Source organism: Lathyrus oleraceus, chromosome 2, assembly GCF_024323335.1.
Source record: "Lathyrus oleraceus cultivar Zhongwan6 chromosome 2, CAAS_Psat_ZW6_1.0, whole genome shotgun sequence".
NCBI classification, from domain to species: domain Eukaryota; kingdom Viridiplantae; phylum Streptophyta; class Magnoliopsida; order Fabales; family Fabaceae; genus Lathyrus; species Lathyrus oleraceus.
The window spans coordinates 130,275,166-130,295,593 of NC_066580.1; the positions used below are offsets into that span (position 1 = coordinate 130,275,166).

The 20,428-nt window shown below is 41.0% G+C and overlaps 1 protein-coding gene across 1 annotated transcript; it reads right to left on the minus strand.

Annotated features, from left to right (window-relative positions):
* Positions 1 to 12,756: 12,756 nt before the first annotated feature.
* LOC127122232 (uncharacterized) lies at positions 12,757 to 13,446 on the minus strand. The gene has a single exon (XM_051052602.1). The coding sequence runs from the start codon at positions 13,444 to 13,446 to the stop codon at positions 12,757 to 12,759; it is 690 nt and encodes a 229-aa protein (XP_050908559.1).
* Positions 13,447 to 20,428: the final 6,982 nt, after the last annotated feature.

Below are 20,428 nucleotides of genomic sequence, written 5' to 3' on the forward strand. Positions count from 1 at the left end.
ATGATCGTCAATTTGATAGACCACCTGTGACCTACTCATTCTTGTTGAAAAAATTGAAGGATTTGGGGTTGGTTCAGCTAAGAACGTTGGCTCCGTTGAGACCTGATCAGAGGCCTCCCAATTTTGATGAGAACGCCAAATGTGAATTTCACTCAGGTGCCCCTGGACACAACGTAGAAAATTGTAAAGCTTTTAAGCATGTGGTCCAGGACTTAGTGGATTCCAAAGCCATCAACTTTGCTCCGTCTCCAAATGTGAACGCTAATCCCATGCCTGCGCATGGTCCAATGGGGGTGAATGCAATTTCTAAAGAGGGCGGAATTGGGCTGTTGAATGTGGAACAGCTGAAGACTCCGTTGGCTGAGGTCAAAGGACAATTGTTGAAGAATGGGGTCTTCCCGGGTTGTGATGATTGTTGTGCTGCGTGCACTGTTGCTACCAATGGGTCTATATTGTTAAGGGAGGCTGTCCAGAGGCTGATGGATGAGGGAAGCCTCAAGTTTGAGAAGGTGGATTTGGGGAAGGAAGATGTCTCCACCATAACCATTTATTTCGACCCGATTGATTTGTCAACTTTGGCCGATGCGGCTCCAGTTACTATCACGGTACCTGGGCCAATTCCTTATGACAAAGCTGACGCTGTGCCGTGGCATTATGGAGGAGAAGTCTATTGTAATGGGGAGAAGTTGGAGGATCAAACTGCGGATGAAACCGCCGTTTCAAAGGTGGATAATGCCGGACCTAGTGGTTTCACTCGCAGTGGAAGGTTGTTTGCACCTGACGCTTTAAGGAGTGGAGAGGGAGAGAGAGAAAAGAAAGATAAGGCCGAGGCTTTAGCCAGGGCAACAGGGAAACAAGTGATAAATGAAGGTACTCCTATGGCGACACCGGCGCCTGGTGGGTCGGAGAAAGAACTTGATGATGAAGCTGAAGAATTTCTGAGAATCATCAAGAAGTCAGAGTACAAGCTTGTTGACCATCTGCAGCAGACCCCATCTAAGATCTCAATTTTGTCCTTATTGCTGAGCTCCGAGGGGCATAGAGAGGCTTTATTGAAAATCCTAAAGAGAGCCTATGTTCCCCAAGAGATCACAATCAATCAGTTGGGGACGGTGGTGTCAAATGTCAATGCCAGCCATGGGCTGGGTTTCACTGATTTGGATCTAACTGTGGATGGGAGGAATCATAATCGGGCATTACACATTGCTATGGAGTGTAAGGGGGCCGTGCTCTCGCATGTGTTGGTTGATACCGGCTCATCTTTAAATGTGTTGCCAAAGAAAGCCCTGGCGAAGCTGGACTATGAGGGGTTGATCTTGACGCCCACTGACCTAATAGTGTGAGCTTTCGACGGTTCAAAGAGGGCAGTGTTTGGGGAAGTGGAGCTCCCGGTGAAGATTGGACCTGAGGTGTTCAAGTCGGTATTTTATGTCATGGATATTCAGCCGGCATACAGTTGCCTGTTGGGTCGACCATGGATCCATGCTGCTGGGGCAGTGACTTCGACTTTGTACCAAAAGCTGAAGTATATCTGGGACGGGCAGGTCGTCACAGTCTGTGGAGAGGAGGATATCTTCGTCAGCCACCTGTCATCGTTCAAGTATGTTGAAATGGACTGTGAGATATGGGAAACGCCGAGTCAAGCATTCGAAACCGTCAAGGTGGAGAATGCTCTTTTTGCTAAAGAAGAGGAGAAACCGTCCATTTCTTCATATAAACAGGCTGCTGAGGTGGTGAAGAGTGGAGAAGCTCCAGGTTGGGGGAAGATGATGGACATCGCCGCCAAGAAAGACCAATTCGGAGTGGGTTATCAGCCGGGCCGAGGCTCGTCTGGACAAGGCAGAGGACGTCGTCCGTCGTTCACATTCACCAGTGCTGGAATGCTAGATCCAGATCACATCTGTATGGTGGGTGAAGAAGTCGATAGTGATTGCGAGATTGATCAATGGATAAAACCATGCGTACCAGGGATGGAAGTCCAGAACTGGAAGGCCGAAAAGATCATCACTGTCACTCTACTTGAAGAGTAATATTTTCTGTTTTCAATTTTATCTGCATGAAAGCCATACGTTTTGCCCGAAACGTAATGGTTCATTGTAAGGGCCACCTCATGTCTCATTTTGCAAAATTGGCATCATAAATAAAAGGATGTTTTTCAATTAAAAGCGGCGTTCCCTGTTTTTCATTTATTTTTGAAGTTTAAAAACAAAATAAAAATGGCAATGTTTTCATTTTCTTTTTCAATTTGTCTCGCTCCGGTTCTAAAGCAATGCATGAATCAACATTCATGCAGATGCGATTTCTCGCCGGATCTCATTGATAACAATCCTGTTACACCCTCATATGACTTCGACAATCCGATCTATCATGCCGAAGAAGAAGGAGAAGAAGATGGTGAACTGCTGGAGGAATTAGCCAGGTTGTTAAAACAAGAGGAGAAGGTGATTCAGCCGCACGAGGAGCAAGTCGAGATTGTGAATCTGGGTATCGACGAGGTCAGAAAGGAAGTGAAAGTTGGGGCCGCGTTGGAGGAAAGTGTCAAGAGCAGAATGGTAGCATTGTTGAAAGAGTATGTTGATATCTTCGCCTGGTCTTATCAAGATATGCCAGGGTTGGATACCGGTATTAGGGGTAGAATCCCAGATCAATGCCAACCCTCGAGTTGACATTCAAATATTGCACAGGTCGTTTTTGATGCAAAGACAAAAACTGAACATGTTTTCTGGCACCAAAAGGATGACAGTAGAATTAATCGCTATCACCAAAAGGATGATAGTAATTCACTATAATTGTCAGGATTGTCATCACCAAAAGGATAATGGTTAAACCGAGCTTCCAAAAATGGTTGTCACCAAAAGGATGATGGTTATAGTTGCTACAACAAAGATCGCCATCACCAAAAGGATGATGGTAAGATCAACAACAAATCTTGCTATCACCAAAAGGATGAAAGCTAGACACAACCCAAATATTTCCATTACCAAAAGGATGATGTCCGTCATCCAAAAGGATGATGGTTATTCTGATACAGTTTCCCATTACCGAGAGTATAATATCAAAGCTATCACCAAAAGGATGATAGTTGATTCATCAACCTCAACGATCACCCTCACCAAAATGATGAAGGTAAGATCCAACAACAAAACTTGTTACTACCAAAAGGATGATAATAAGTACACAACGCAATTGATCACCATCACCAAAAGGATGAAGGTAAGATCAAGACAAAAACTTGTTATCACCAAAAGGATGATAATAAGTCAAAACAATCACCATCACTAAAAGGATGAAGGTATAATTAAAAGAAAAAACTTGTTATCGCCAAAAGGACGATAATAAGTCGACAATCACCATCACCAAAAGGATGAAGGTAAGGTCAAACGACAAAACTTGTTACCACCAAAAGGATGATAATAAGCATACAACGCAATTGATCACCATCACCAAAAGGATGAAGGTAAGATCGAGACAAAAACTTGTTATCACCAAAAGGATGATAATAAGTCAACAATCACCATCACCAAAAGGATGAAGGTATAATTAAAAGACAAAACTTGTTATCACCAAAAGGATGATAATAAGTCAACAACACAATTGATCACCATCACCAAAAGGATGAAGGTAAGATCAAGGCAAAAACTTGTTATCACCAAAAGGATGATAATAAGCATACAACGCAATTGATCACCATCACCAAAAGGATGAAGGTAAGATCAAGACAAAAACTTGTTATCACCAAAAGGATGATAATAAGTCAACAATCACCATCACCAAAAGGATGAAGGTATAATTAAAAGACAAAACTTGTTATCGCCATAAGGAAGATAATAAGTCGACAATCACCATCACCAAAAGGATGAAGGTAAGATCAAACGACAAAACTTGTTACCACCAAAAGGATGATAATAAGCACACAACGCAATTGATCACCATCACCAAAAGGATTAAGGTAAGATCAAGACAAAAACTTGTTATAAAGAAAAGGATGATAATAAGCACACAACGCAATTGATCACCATCACCAAAAGGATGAAGGTAAGATCAAGACAAAAACTTGTTATCACCAAAAGGATAATAATAAGTCAACAATCACAATCACCAAAAGGATGAAGGTATAATTAAAAGACAAAACTTGTTATCGCCAAAAGGACGATAATAAGTCAAGATAGACTCAAATGATCACCATCACCAAAAGGATGAAGGTAAGATCAACAACAAAACTTGTTACCACCAAAAGGATGATAATAAGTCAATAACCTTAAATATCACTGACATCAAAAGGATGACAGTAAGATCAAACAAACAGAACTTGTTATCACCAAAAGGATGATAATAAGGACAAAACTTCAAAGGTCACCATCACCAAAAGGATGAAGGTAAGGCCTAATAACAAAACTTGTTATCACCAAAAGGATGATAATAAGTCAATAATCACCATCACCAAAAGGATGAAGGTATAATTAAAAGACAAAACTTGTTATCGCCAAAAGGACGATAATATGTCAACATAGACTCAAATGATCACCATCACCAAAAGGATGAAGGTAAGATCAACAATAGAACTTGTTACCACAAAAAGGATGATAATAAGTCAATAACCGTAAATATCACTGACACCAAAAGGATGACAGTAAGATCAAACAAACAGAACTTGTTATCACCAAAAGGATGACAATAAGCTTTAATGATAAGAGGTCGCCAAAAGGATGAAGGTTGGAGCAAAACTTCAAGGATCTTCGACACTAAAAGGATGACAGTAAGATCACAAATGTCAAGGATTTACCATTACCAAAAGGATAACGGTTATCGTAAACAGGATGGTGATCAATATTATTCTTCAATGGACTTTCACCAAAAGGATGATAGTGAGAAAAAGATTGGAAAATTAAGGCTACTGTCAAAGTTCAGTAAACCTGACTTGCTGGGTAGTATTGGAGCATTGTTGGGTAAGACTTGCTTGGGATATCAACAACAAAAGGTTGCAAAACCAATATTCTCTGGAGAGATGTAATTTGCATCAACAAAAGGTTGCAGGAACAACTCATTGAGGGATGCTCAACGCGAAACAAGGTAAATGTTTAGAGAAACATTGTCTGACTTAGTTGAGGATAACATCTTATCAACAAAAGGTTGAAGGATATAACTCAATGGGGAATGCCCGATAGTAGGGTAGGAACTCACTTAGAGGAAGTGACAATGACTCAACTGAGGGTTGACCTGGATGCCTACGACTAAACCTTGGATTTTGATTCGTGTTATATGCATAAATGTCATGTATGCGTTATGTAATGAGGTGATGCATATGATGCATGTGATGCATGTTTGAATGCAAAGGTTGATTGGCTTGTTTGGGATTGGCCCCCCTTTTCAAAGGCGATGTATTTTTGGAAACCAATGTTGGTTGTACTTGTTTTTGTGTGGGTGCCAGCAAGGTGGGCTTTGGCTTTTTCTGGTAATTGTCAATGTGGGTTGTATTGTTGATTGGTGGAAAGGATCTGACTTCCCGATACTCAGTAGTTGATGATGCGATGAACACATAACAGATGTGGATACTCCTGGTGCCCCAAGTTTGATCTCTTGCTGATATGTTGTATATTTGTCTTTGAGACGATCTTGATTCTTCTTCTGAAGTGTTTGGCCAGCCTGTAACTGAGCATAGCGACATGATCAACGCATGATGATTATGCTTTTGATGTGCCCCAAGGATTCTTATCAAGGTATGATGTTGCCCTGGTATGAACTTTCGATACTTTGATTGTGAATTTAAGCAATCACTACTGTCTGACGCAATCTGCTTGATTGTCTTGAAGATATGAAGGGATCTTCCCCCTTGCAATTTGTCTTGCCCCAGACTGTAGGGTACCAAATGGCATTCTCCCTAAAAGGAAACCTTGGGAGTGGTTATCTGATGACGTGGTCTGAGTCTGTTTTTCCCAGCTCCTGAATTTTGCAATGGTCTGCCCTAGATTAGCTTTTGGGGGACTTGCCACAGACGGACTGAGTGTTGAAGTGTTTGTTCCTCCTTGATCAACCGATGCTTGGAGATTCGTCTTACACTGACTACTTCCTTAGTCAACATAATCAAAAGATGCTCTGCCCCTGATCCATGGGATTATGAGATGGTCTCGATTCGTGTCAACATCAACGATCAAGTGCCTCTTGAATTGCCCCTTGTTGGAATTTTCTCGATGTCAAGCACTGACTGACAATTAAGAATTGTTATTCAAGAGATGGTGATTTTAATTCAACAGTTATGCAAGTTTTGAAAAATAATCATTCATTTGGAGTGTTGTGGTAGTGTGTGGCGAGTGGATCATGTGTCCAATCGCGGTGCTTGATTCAGCTTGCGTGTGAATGATGTAGTGAGAATAGAATATTAGCAAATCTCTAGGAGTCAGTTTACTCAACCTTGCTATAGTATGCTTTCAGAACAAGCCTTACTTCAATTAGGTCTTTTGAAGGTTGTAACGTGGATTGGTTCATGGTTATTGAAACAAAAGGATATAAGGCTCAAAGTTTATTTTAACCCACCCCTTCTTCATGATGATCTCCAATCATACGTTCAGTTAACTCAACATACACATTCGTCTTTTGCAGGTGTAAGGATAAAGATGGTGATTCAAGATCTCTTGGAATGGCAGCCACCTTATTTCGTTTTTTTGGATGTCGGTGACCCTTTGATTTTGGTATGGTGGTTACTGAATCTTGTTTTATTTTGTTGGAGACTTTCGTTGTCTCTTTCGATTTTTTGTTTTGATCCCTAACTTTTGCATGGACTGCTTTGTTTGAAGCTTTAATCCATCGGGATTGCCCCAGTTTTTGCTAAAGTCACCTTTTAGGGTGTTTGGACTTAGCGGGCTCTTTCTTTGATTTCTTTTTTGGGAAATTGTGACTGCCAAGTCATTGGTCATTGAAGAACAACAGACCTAAATTTTGGATTTGTATGGTTTCTTCGACACTTCAAGATGTGTGTGAAGAGTGTCATATGGTTGATCCTCGTATGGGATATTTCATCTTGTAACTCGAAAGTGTAGTTAAATCAACTGAACACTACCCTGCCCTAGGTTAAGCGTAAGGGTTTTATAGATTCGAAAGAAACTCCTACTTCTATGCTCGAAGTGGTTGACTAGGGATTAACTCCTTATCTCTCTAGTGTTTAGGGATTTGAAACAATGCCTGTACATCATTAGCAGGATTTTATCCGAAAGCATTCGATCAACAATTATGACTATTGTGTTTTCGTCATCCTCCTTCCAACATTTACTAAACAAAGGAGGTGAAGTGGAAAAGTATATGTTTGTGATTTTGCAAATGTGATAGATGAGTGAATATGAAAGATTGATTCAAAGCATGGATAATCATCCCATTAACAAGACCAAATACAAACAACAATGTTTAAAGCATACAGTACTTAAACAAACAAGAACAAATTACAAAAATGCGAAATGGTAAAACTGGCATAATGATCGCCTTCATTCAAATGAACAAGCCTTCATCTTTGGATTCTTCGGCGGAATTGCTCTACTTGTTCAGGCCGGTGGGAAACTTTATCTTCGAGCTTCACTCGACTCTGCATGCGCCGGCATGGGGTTTGTTGCAACATTTGGCCTCACTGGCGGAAATGTAACTGCCTTGCTGTCAATTAGGTCATGGACCTTGTGCCTGAAGGCCTTACAGTTCTCTATTGTGTGCCCTGGGGCACCCATGTGATACTCACAGTGAGCATTTGCGTCGTAGCATGGAGGATATGGTAAAGTTGCAGGCGTTATCTCCTTCAGAACAATCGATCCATCCTTTAGCAGGTAGGGGAGGATCTTTCTATATGATACTGGCAAAGGATCGAAATGTCTCTCTGGCCTCCTTGCCCTCTGTTGGTTAGGTTCACGTTGTGGAGCACATTGCTGTTGATTTTGATGTGGCTGCTGGTAAGCCGGCTGTTGATGAGGTTGCTGATATTGTTGTTGATAGGGTTGCTGATATGGTGTTGGGATGACAACGGCAACCTGATGATACGACATAGGAGCATATGGACGTGTCCTATATCCTCCCCCTCCCATTATGGCATTGGTCTTCCCTTCTGGCTTCTTTGGGAGGTTAGGATAGGGTTTCTTCATTCCACTTGAAGCATTGGCAGCGCAAGGTAGCTTTCTCTTCTTGATTTGGCTCTCGATTCGTTCTCCCACGGAGACGACCTCAGCAAAAGTTGGGAAACTGGATCCTACCATCTTTTCCATGTACTGGGTGTGCAGGGTTCCTATAAACATATCAATCAGTTCTTTGTCAAGAAGAGGAGGTTGGACACGAGCTGCAAGCTCTCTCCACCGTTGGGCGTATTCCTTGAATGACTCATTATTACGTTGAGTCATGTCTTGCAGCTGTGTGCGATTGGGCGCTAGATCAGCGTTGTACTGATAATGCCTAAGGAAGGCTTAAGCAAGGTCTCTCCATGACTGGACCTGACATCTCTCTAGTTGCATGTACCACTCCAAGGATGCCCCACTGAGGCTATCTTGGAAGTAATGAATCAGGAGTTGATCATTACTGATGTGGGCAGCCATTTTGTGGTAGTAAGCTCTGAGGTGAGTTCTCGGGCAGCTGATTCCCTTGTATTTATCAAAGTCTGGGACCTTGAATTTTTATGGAATCACGAGTCCTGGCACCAGGCACATATCAACGGCGTCCAAACCGGGAGTAGTGTGAACCGCCAAGGACTTGAATTTCTCTTCCAGAGCACGGAGTCTATCAACAGCTGGGTCTGGGAGACCTCGAACAGCAGGTTTGGCGGGTTGTGGCATGAAGAAGGCGTCATATGGATCTTCATCACCCATCATGGATCCATGTCGAGCAGATGTAGCAGAATGCTCATGAGGGTTTATATTGACCATTGGGATCGGAATAGGGATCGGTCCTCCTCTAGGCTGGGCGGGGTTACCATCAAGTTTGGTTACTCTAGGGATGCAAAGTGACGGTGATCCAAACTGGGCAACAACTTTCCTGGCTTCGGCGTTAGTCTCAGCATCCTTCTCCTTCTGAGCTAAGAGTAGCATAGTTTCAAGTAAACGGTCCATCTTCGCTTGCATGGAGTCAATGTCCGTTCTCATCGAAACTTGGTTTGCTTCCAGCTGTTCAAGTGTCATCTTGTAGTTACGGCGTGTCTCGTACCGGTGTCGAGTAGTCAGCGTTACTGGACAAAGGGTAGAATATGGTGTAAGTTTTTGTTTCTGGAAGATGATATGCAATGCATGTTTATGGTATGCAAATGCATGAAATTTTGCCATATTTTTCGCAGAGGTTTCAGTATAACTGGAAGAAGCAAAGGTTTCTCTGATCACAAGAAATTCCCAAAGGTAGGTTCTAAAGTTATGTTTTCGAGGAAGGAACATAGACTCACGGATCAAGTTCAAAACTCCCTCACAATGGTGGGCTCGCCACATTATGATGGGAGTTCTGAACTGATCTAATCTAAGTGGGATTCTCGTATTGTTCGAACAGGGTGTAGACCCTTCGGTTCAATACTACATAATCGCCGATCATGTAAACAAAACTTGGGTCACGGATCGTATTTAGAATCTCCCCACAATAATGGGCTAGCCGCATTATGATGGAAACTCCAAACAGATCTACTCTAGGTGGAGTCTTCGTATTATCCTAATAAGGTGTACACCCCTCGGTTCAATACTACACAACTCCGGGTTCTATGTTTTTTCTCGAAGCTCGGGTATGGAGCTTATCTCACATCAAACATCAAATCCCATATCAAAGTATCAACATATTACATACAACAAAAGTAATCAGAATAAAATACAGAGTGATAAACATGGAAATAAAGAATATCTTCCAACAGTCATAGCAAAACCAGACTAAACTAGGCTAGACTCTCTCTTGCTTGGAGCAGGGGTCCCCAACAGAGTCGCCAGTCTGTCGCACCTCGAAAAATGATAATGCGATCCCTCGCGATGGAACGTGGAAAAAATGTTGTTTGAAACAGAGTCGCCACCGAACTTTATTTATTCCAATGAAGGAATAGGAGAATATCGAGAAAACCTTTGAAAAACAGAATAATGGTCGTCGCAACCATATTCGGGTTCGGGAGTCGATTACGCAAGGGGAAGGTATTAGCACCCCTCACGTTCGTTGTACTCAACGGGAACCTTTTAGTCTGATTTGATATTTGACTGTTAATTGACTGTTATTTGCTTGTTCGAGTGATTAGAATTGATGATAGATATGGATGAAGACCTCAGAAGGGGGAAAGGGAGGGTTTTTATTAGTGTGCTCGCGAAGATACATCAATCTCCTGCCTACGTATCCTTATGGTGAAATAAGGAAATCAGAGCATTCGTAGTTCGGGCTACTACGAATATTTGGTGTGTTTTGTTTTGATGAACGATTGTGTAGGTCGGCGTTCTAACGGCTAAATGCTGGCTTGTCTACTCTCGGTGGAGGCTCTAGCACTGGTTTGTTGTGCGCATTAGAAAGGATTGGCAGTGTTCTTTTGAAAAGGGTTTTGGTCACGCGGGGGCGACAAGTTGAATTGATGTGTTTGGGTGTTTTGGTTTGCTTTCGATCGCGCGGGGGCGAGAAGTTAGGTTTGATTTGTTTTGAGATGTCTTTTGAAGAACGACGAAAGATTCAGCAATGTGGTGTACACCAATCATCCAATTCTTTTGAGGAATAACAAGGCGACCGCCTTCTACTCCTTTTTCGTTCGAATTATTTTGAAAGTTTGTTTGAGGATGTTGAATATGCACGGTAGTGAGGCATACGCCTCCTACTTGCTTATTCAAAGAATAATGAGGCGAGTGCCACCTATTCCCTTATCCAAGTTTATTTAAAATGTATTAATCAGAAGTCGATAATTTGTGCAATATGGCGAACGCCAATTATTCAAATAATCGAGAGATGGCGAGGCGAACGCCTCCCATCTTTTATCATTCGAGTTTAATTTATGAAAGATATGTTTTTAGACGTTGTATTTGATTTGTAAAAATAGTTTGAATTTTGCATTGGTAGGTTTTGAAGAGTCGATGATTTGAGTAATATGGCGTACGCCAATTATTCAAATAATCAAGGAATGGCGAGGCGAATGCCTCCCATTCTCTAATTGAGGTTTAAGTTATACAGTTTGTTTTTGTGAAATTGTATTTGATTTAGAAAATGATTTGAAATGTTATGGTTTGATGTTTTAATTAAATCACGAAAATTCGAGCAATGTGGCATACGCCAATTATTCGAATAATCGAAAGATAGTGAGGCGTACGCCTCCTATCCTTAATTATCGAAAATAATTAAAAGAATTTGGAATTTGTAGTTGATTTGAAAGAAATGATTTGAATATTATGCTTTGATGTTTTAATCGGGTGACTAGAACTCGAGCAATATGGCGTACACCAATTATTCAAGTGCTTGGGAAATAGTGAAGCGAACGCTTCCTATATCTTTTTCATCCCAAAATTTATGTTAAGAGAAAATTCTTTTGAAGTTAGATGGTTTGGAAAATGATTTGAATGTGTTTTATTAAATAAGTTATGGTGAATCGGTCATCTACTCGATTAATCAATAATCAAATAGGTCTCATTGTAAGAAAGCCCAAGAGTAAGCTATGTGAGGTTGATGGCGACGCATGAAAGCGATCGACTTACAAAGGTGTTTTTGAAAATGGGCTCGATATTTGGATCGAGAATTGTGGTTTGTGCTTTTTGAAATTGGTTTGAATTGATGGTGAATTGGAATGAAATAAAATTGAAAGTGATTATGAAATGATGATGACATGTAATAGTGTTTTTGTTTGAAGTAATGTGAGGTTGTGATAGTGGAAGGAATTAATCGATTTCTTTTTAACAAAATTAATTTATTAAAACTTGGTTAAACCGGTTAATCGAATTAATTAAAATTAATAATCAAAATTATTTAATTAAATCAAATAATTAAGTTAATTAAAATGGATTATTCAAAATTAAACTAATTACAAATTTTAATCAATTGATTAAATCAAAAGAGGAAGGGAAAAGAAAAGATAATAATGTTGATTTATTCAATGGAATCGGTGTGCTCAAACCGGTTTATGCGAGATGACAAGGATTAGTGTTATCCTCAAATTCCAAACGCGGTGAAAAATTCGCAATTAATGTATAGAAATTTTGGCGGCATAACGACATTGAATTACTGAATCCATAGATTTAATCAAACTAAATATGCGATGAATCTGAATCATGACAAACCAACATTATTCACAAATAATACCATCATGAATTATTTTATCAAACCAAACTAATCAATAAATTATAGGCTACTCAAAAGTAGAAACTCCACAATAAAGTTTCGTGACATAAAATGCAGACATATCATCTAGCAGCTAATTATTATTTTTGAAATTTATACTGCAGCAACAGTCCAATAGTACCACATGAACACCAGTTTCTATTCCTAAAAAATATAACGTGAAAACCTATAATAATATCACAAGCATTTTGACGAAGGAAACTGGATAAACCAAACAATATTCATATGAAATCAGCACTTATACACATGGGCTACGATCTGTTGGAATTAAATCGGCCCAGTCCCGAAGCCAGCATTGCCCTCAATTTAATTCTTATCATCTCTTAATAAAAATAAACACCAAGTAATGTAAACACCATGAATCAAATGGTTTTGACGCGAATCGCGAACGGAGGATGGTTAGGCGTCAGATCTTGTTGTTTTGAGGATGGTTATCGTTGATTAACGGTTGTGCGCAGGTGAGCCCGTTAGTTTTCAAACGTCTCTGAACTCGTTTTCATTGATGTTGTAAACAGGTGGTTGATGCTGTAGAGGACTATTATTGATTTGAGGTTGTGATTTGGGGACGGACAGAATTTTGTGTTCAAGGGTGGCGGTTTCGTTCGCAACTGTTGTCGATGGAGGTAAAGGTGCGAACGTCGAAGGTGGTGGAAGCTTGTCGTGTGGGTGATTGTTGGAAGGAGAGAAAGGGAATCTTCGGCGGAGGAGCTGATTTGTGGCGGAAGCGTGAAAGTGAAGGGTGAGGAGTGAACGACGAGGTTTAGGGTGGTGTTTAGCCGGCGTGAAGCGGTGGTTGTTGAGGGTTTCACGCGGCGGTATGCATGGTTTTTGAGGTGGTTCGATGTTGGTGAAGAAGGGTGGAGTTGCTGTGGGCGGAAGGTTACGTGAAGAAGAAGAGGTACGATGGCTTATGGTGGTGGTTTGTGGAGCTGAAGATGGACGGAGAGAGAGGCGAAGGTTGTTGAGTGAGGGTTTTGATGTGATGAGTGAATGAGTGCGAGAGAAAGGTGAGGTAGCGTGAGTTGTTATAGTGGTAGGTTGTTGTGAGTGGAGAGTGTGAGACGTGAGGGATTTTATGAGAGTGACACGTGTGTGTGGAGATATTACCGTTTGGGGATTGGGGTGTGAGGTGTGAGTACTGAGCGTTTTTATTTTCTTTTTCATTCATTCTTATTATTTAAAGAACAATATACATTAAAAAAGAAAAATCAATAGACACTAACTTAATTTAGAAAATTATAATAATAAAACAAATATCTAATTTTGCATTTTAAAACAGAGAAATAAAAGGATTGATTACAAATAAAAGTTGGATGTAAATTTGCTCGAAAAATTAAATCAGACACACTAAAATGATCAGCACAAAATATACTTATTGAAAAAATACAGCGTTTCTTCAAATTCTGAAATAAATTTGCACTGGTTAAAAGGCTCAGGCGAGTCAAAATGCAACCGAAACAGCCGCTGAAAAATACAACGAGCAGATCAAATTAAACTACATGAACCGTAGATTAATAATTCTGGTGTCTGTGATTTTAATTTTGAAACTTTTTACCCGCTGATTTTGCACATTCTTGAGAAACAATTTAATCGATTTGTCTGTATTCTCAATAAATTCATTCTGACTGATATTTTAGGTATTATTCATGATGGAACGTATGTCATGCTATGCATATGATGCAAAAATAAAAATGAAATCAATTTTACAAAAATTTAAATATGCCCGGACAAAATTGGGGTACGACACTATGCTCCACAATCTCAGAATCCAACCCAGGCATGTCTTGATAAGACCAAGCAAACACATCTGAATAATCTCGAAGAAGATCAATCAACCCCTTCTTAGCATCTGGACACAGTCGAGACCCAATCTTGACTTCCTTCACATCATCTTCGGAATCCAAGTTGACTAGCTCAATCTATTCTTCAAACGGCTGAATAATCTTTTCATCTTGCTCAAGAAGACGAGACAATTCCTCACTCACATCTACATCACTTTCCTCCTCGGCTTCAAACACAGGGAATTCAAAATTTGGAGAAGGAGAAGGATCATTGTATTCAATGGGGTTAGGAACCAACCTGCATAATGATTTGATATTTTGATTTTAGAGAAGTGAATTTGTGACCAAAAATTAAGCAGATGGACAATTATATTGTTTATTTATGTTTTATGTGATTACCATTTTCAGAATAAAGCAAAAAGTAAAAAATAAACATCAAAGATGTGGATGAATAGAATTAATTTTGTTGATGATCAATTTAAAATGCCCAAACAATGTTCACTTCTCCCTTAGGCATAGGAGAAGGATTTTAAAATATAAAATCAATTACTTAGATCGATGCAAAATAACAGGAATATCAACGGCAGTCCAATTGTTACATGTCTTTCCATGCGTCACAAAGTTGGTGCAGTCTTCCTCTTCACTATCCTCTAGCACAGCAGCTAAGTGTTGTTCATTACCATGAATGAACCCTCCGCTACGGAAGTTGAGTTGCATCTCTTCATATCTAGCAGCTGACGAGCCCTTCTGGAACCCTAAACCAGTTCTTCCTCTGTTGTCGGAGACCTCTACCACGCGCCCCCACTGATCAACAAGACCTTCTTCAACAATCTTTTGTGCATCTTTCAGAGAGGACATAGGTGCCCCAACTCTCTTCTCAGCAGCAATAGATAAGGCTTAGAACGGAGTTCCAACCTCATCCTCAGCTTCCACATATGAGAAAAATGACAGATGGCTAACCAACAGCGCTTTCTCTCCTCCCACAATCACTAGCTTGCCATTCTTGACAAATTTGAGCTTCTGGTGCAGAGTGGAAGTAATAGCCCCTGCATCATGAATCCATGGCCTTCCCAGTAAACAGCTGTAGGTCGGGTGAATATCCATTACCTGGAAAGTAATCTGAAAATCACTCGGACCTATCTTAACTGGAAGGTGCACTTCTCCAATAACCGTTTTGCGCGAGCCATCGAAGGCTTTGACAATCACCCCACTATACTTCATGGGAGCTCCCTGGTAAGATAACTTTGACAATGTTTACTTTGGAAGCACATTGAGCGACGAACCAGTGTCAATGAGCACGTTTGACAAAGCATCTTTCTTGCAATTCATCGAAATATGCAAAGCCAGATTGTGATTTCTTCCCTCCTCAGGGAGTTCTTCATCGCAAAAGCTCAAATTATTGCATGAAGTGATCTTAGCTACAATATGATCAAATTGATCCATAGTAACATCCTGATCCACATACGCTTGTTTAGGAACTCTCTAGAGTGCTTCTCTGTGCGCTTCAGAATTTAAAAGCAGAGACAACACGAAAATCTTTGAGGGAGTTTCGAGCAACTGCTCAACCACATTAAATTCGCTCCTCTTAATCAATCGGAGTACCTCATCATCATCATTGGCTTTCAAATTGCTGGATTCACCAGACTTATCCTTTGAACAACCAACCAGATCTACATTAGGTATCTCCACCTTCTTACCAACAACTGTTTCTTCTTTATTCTCTAGGAACACCGGTCCAAAAACTCGACCACTGCGGGTCACCTTCGAAACATCTGCAATGCTCACCACTGAACTGGTCGTAGGTAATGGGACCTCTTGACCATTCTCTATCATCGTAGCATTGCATTGATACGGTATAGCCTTATCAGATGCGTACGGGACTGGGCCCGTTAACCGTATTACCAACGACGATACTGATCTGTTGTTGACATTCTTGTTGTTGCTGCTATCATACTGAATTACTAACCGCTCTGGTTGCTTGAAAACAGGCACTATGACATTGAAAACGTCATCTTCATGACGAGATTGACAAATCTGAATCATGCCTTCATCCATCAGGCGCTGGATGTCCCTTTTCACCACAACGCAACCCCTTGGGTTCACGCTACAAATATCACAACCATCGTGATCATGTTCACAGTCACTCACCAAACAGATGTCCTTGTGTATCTACACCAAGGATCCACGGATAAAATGCACATCAAAAACTTTGTACTCACCAGGATAACCGTCCACCATATTAACTGAAGAGTTCCCATGAGCGGGCAAAGGATTAGCTTTCACATTAGGTGCACGGTCTTCAAAAGACACCATGCCACTCTTCATAAGCTATTGCACCTCGTACTTTAGTGGATAACAGTTCTCAATATCGTGCCCAGGTGCACCCTGGTGAAAAGCATAGTGAAGCTCAGGTTTATACCACCAAGGAAGTGGTTTTGGGATCTGCGTTGGGTTCCTTGGTTAAATCAAGTTTTTGAGGACCAAGGATGGATATAATTTTGCGTACGACATAGGAATCGGTTCAAAAGAGACCTTCTTCCTCTCGAAATTCTGTTGCTGGTGATGATTGTTATTGGAATTGTTGTTGTTGTAGGTGCTCGTTCTTTGTTGCGGTTGTTGTTGTTGACGTTGATTTTGATATTGATGTTGTTGTTGTTGAACTGGTGTTGTTTGCTGATTAGAGGATACTAGAATAACTGATGATACTTGATGATGGTGATGTTGACAGGGTGGTGGATTTCTTCTTGCTTGAGGCCTTCTCTACCTCCCATTGGAAATTGCATTGGTCTCATTGTCTTTCCTCTTGCTGAAACTACTGCCATACTTCTTGCTTGTCGACGCCTCATCTTTTGACAATCGTCCCTCACGGACCCCTTCTTCAAGTCTCATCCCCATATTTACCATTTCGGTAAAATCACTGGGGGCAGTGGCGATCATACGTTCATAGTAAAATGAGCTCATGGTTTTTAGAAAGATTTTTGTCATCTCCTTCTCCTCCAAAGGAGGAGTTATCTGGGCAGCCAACTCCCTCCATCGTTGGGCATACTCCTTGAATGTCTCCTTATCTTTCTGAGACATGGACCTCAGTTGGTCCCTATCCGACGCCATATCCACATTGTACTTGTACTGTTTCACAAAAGCTTCCCCAAGGTCATTGAAAGTACGGATGCTTGCACTATCCAACCCCATATACCAACGAAATGCAGCACCTGTCAGGCTATCCTGGAAATAGTGAATCAGAAATTGATCATTATCTGTTTGGGTTGACATCTTGTGGGCATACATCACAAGATGGCTGAGTGGACAAGAATTCCCCTTATACTTCTCAAAGTCAGGCACTTTGAATTTCACTGGGATTTTCACATTGTGTACCAAGCACAGTTCAGCGGCACTCTTCCCAAACAAATCTTTGCCTCTCAATGTTTTCAGTTCCTTGCGCAGCTCAAGGAATTGGTCCTTCATCTCGTCCATCTTCTCATAGACGTCCGGGCCGTCAGATGGCTCAGAATGATAGATGGTCCTCTACACGAGGCAAAGTGTGCACAACTGGAGGTGGCATGGACATGACCGAGCTAGATGCCGGCATGGAAGCGAATGTAGGTGTGAAGCCTTCTGGTATAAAATTGGGCAGCATTCCCCACGGGAATCCGGCAGGCAAGTTCGGTGCGAAGTGGGCGGTGGTAGCAAGCACGGTAGAGGTAACCACTTTAGAAAGAACTGTCCTCGCGGGAGGAGTTGCAGGCATTGGAGAAGCTTGGCTTTGGGAAGCAAGAACTGACTCCATCATGGTAGTCAGCCAGGCAATTTCCTCTTTCAACTCTCGGTTCTCTTGCTCAAGGTGCTCGATAATTCTTGGATGATTAGCTCTGGTGTTGTACCGGTGAGTCAGTTGGGCTAAAGCACAAAAGAACACCAATCAGACACTGGAAAAAACCTGCTTATGCAAATGATGCATGAAATGCAATGCTTGATTATTTTTATTTCCAAGGAACTTACGATATCATTTGCAAATATATAATATTGAAATGGCAATTGGAACAATTTGATATGACCAAAAATATCTTTTTATTTATATATAAATTGGAAGGATTACACTGAGTACAATTTCAGAAACCAAAATAAAAAGATACAAGAGAAAAGGAGACTAGTCATCCTAAGGATCCCTAACAACAGTGTCAGAAGATCTGACTGAAGGCGCGTACTTCCTTCGGATGCGACGGATCTCGGTCTCAAAAGAAGCCTTCATCTGAGTCTTCTCGAGGACAAGCTGGTCAACAATCTTCTTCCAAGCAACGGAAGGCTGAGGCATGCTAGAAGATGAAACCGCTGGCTCTCTCTGTGTCTTCGTCACTCAGTCTTCAAGTAGCTCAATCAGTGCGTCTTTGTCCTTAGACTCCAACTGCAACTCTTCATGCTTCTTGCTCAAAGCATGGAAACGCTCTTCCCACATGTCCTTCTCTCGCTTCATCTTGACGAGCGCGTCTTCTAACTCCGCTACATCTTGGTTAGGGAGAGTTAATGGCTCAACCACAACGATAGACATAGGTCTTTCACAAGGATAAGGCATCTTCAACTCCATAGCTCTCTTCTTCACCCAAAGAGTGTAAGCTTCCAAAGCTACACAATTGCGCGGACCAAGCTCGGATCTTCCTTTCCTATGCACATTATGCCAAGCATGCACAATCTTCTGCTTCAAATGTTGGGAATCTTTACCCTCTTGATAGAAAAGGCCTTCTAACAACATGTTATTAGGTTTGTCTCTCAAGGGGAACCCAAGTTGACGACGAGCCACATCATGGTTGTAGTTAATTCCTCCTTGTGTACCAATGAGAGGCACATTAGAGAATTCACCACAACTATCAATAATCTCCAAACTGCTTAAGGATGGATCATACTAAACTATATCATCATTAGTGAGAGACATAAGTCTCTGAGACCACCTTAGACATTGTTTGTTCTCCACAAAAGCAGGCGTCTGAGGCAAGTGCGAAATAAACCACTTGTATAGAAGATGAGTACAACAGACAATCGTTCCACCGCCTTTAGAATTCCTTAGATGCAAGGAGAAATACATATCACCCAAAAAAGTAGGCACATGATTCCCAATCAAGAAAAGTCTAATGGCGTTAACATCAACAAAACCATCAATGTTAGGGAACAAAGCTAATCCATAGATCAGCAACACAAAGATAGCTTCAAAAGCGTCCACACTACCAGCTTGAGCAAAAGTGGTAGCTTCCTTGATGAGGAAAACAGATGGCAACCCATATAATCCTCCTTTCTTCACCCAATGAGCCTCTATCTCAGACTTCTTCAAGTGAAGAGCTTCAACAATTATACTAGACCGGGGAATCTCCTATAATCCACTAAAAGGTACTCTACTAGAAAAAGGTATCCCCAAAAGATGAGAATACTCCTCCAAGGTAGGCACAAGCTGAAAATCTGGGAAAGTGAAACAATGGTATAGAGGATCATAGAACTGCACCAACACACTCAAGAGTCCTTCAACTACATCAGCAAACCAGATGGACAGAAGCTTCCCATGACGTCGTTTGAAGTCCAAGGGATCTAATATAAAAGATGCTAGCTTCCTTAACTCTTTCAAGTCGGGACATCTGAAACTGTACTTCTTAGTGTTCCTTCGTCCGCACTCCATGGTCTGAAAATATTTGCAAATGACACCTTAGTTCCTTGAAACTTTCGTGTGATGAATGTTATGATGCGCATGAATGCATGAATGCCACAACCACAAATAAGGGATCACACACAAGAAAAACAAAGGTCAAGGGATGAATCAAGTCATTGTCAAGATCCATCATCCATTTTGGTGGATTATGGTTTACACCTTATCAGCACCCAAGTTCCATTGATATTGACAAGACTTGATTGGATCAACCAAAAATCAAGGGTTTGTTGCAAGTCACGAGCATGAAGTCCGAGTAAGAACCATCCCAAAGGAGTGAACTAAGGATAAAAACCTGTAGATCATGTTCTAAAAAGTTCCCAGAGTCTTAATTCCATCTATCGGATATTACAGGTTAAGATGACTGACTCATCGACCCATAATATTCTCAAGAGAAACTCGCTTGAGTGTAGTATCGCGTAACAACTGTTATCAAGTCTACACTTGAACAGTTTCCGCACTACGTCCTAAATAGGCCAAGATGGGTTAAATGTTCTAAGGTCCCCAGCTTCTCAGACCCAATTAGAAATAGTAATGCCTAACCACAAATACTTGTGTGAAATTTCCAAATCCAAAGGAGTTTGCACTGGGCAGATGGATCTCAAGCCAACTTGTTAAGGACTACTCCACACAAGTCAAACATGACTATACCATCCTCCTATCTTAATTGCACTCAAGTTCA

Excerpts from the sequence above, each read along its gene's own strand:
- LOC127122232 (XM_051052602.1), bottom strand. The coding sequence starts at position 13,446 with ATGAAAAAGAAAATAAAAACGCTCAGTACTCACACCTCACACCCCAAT.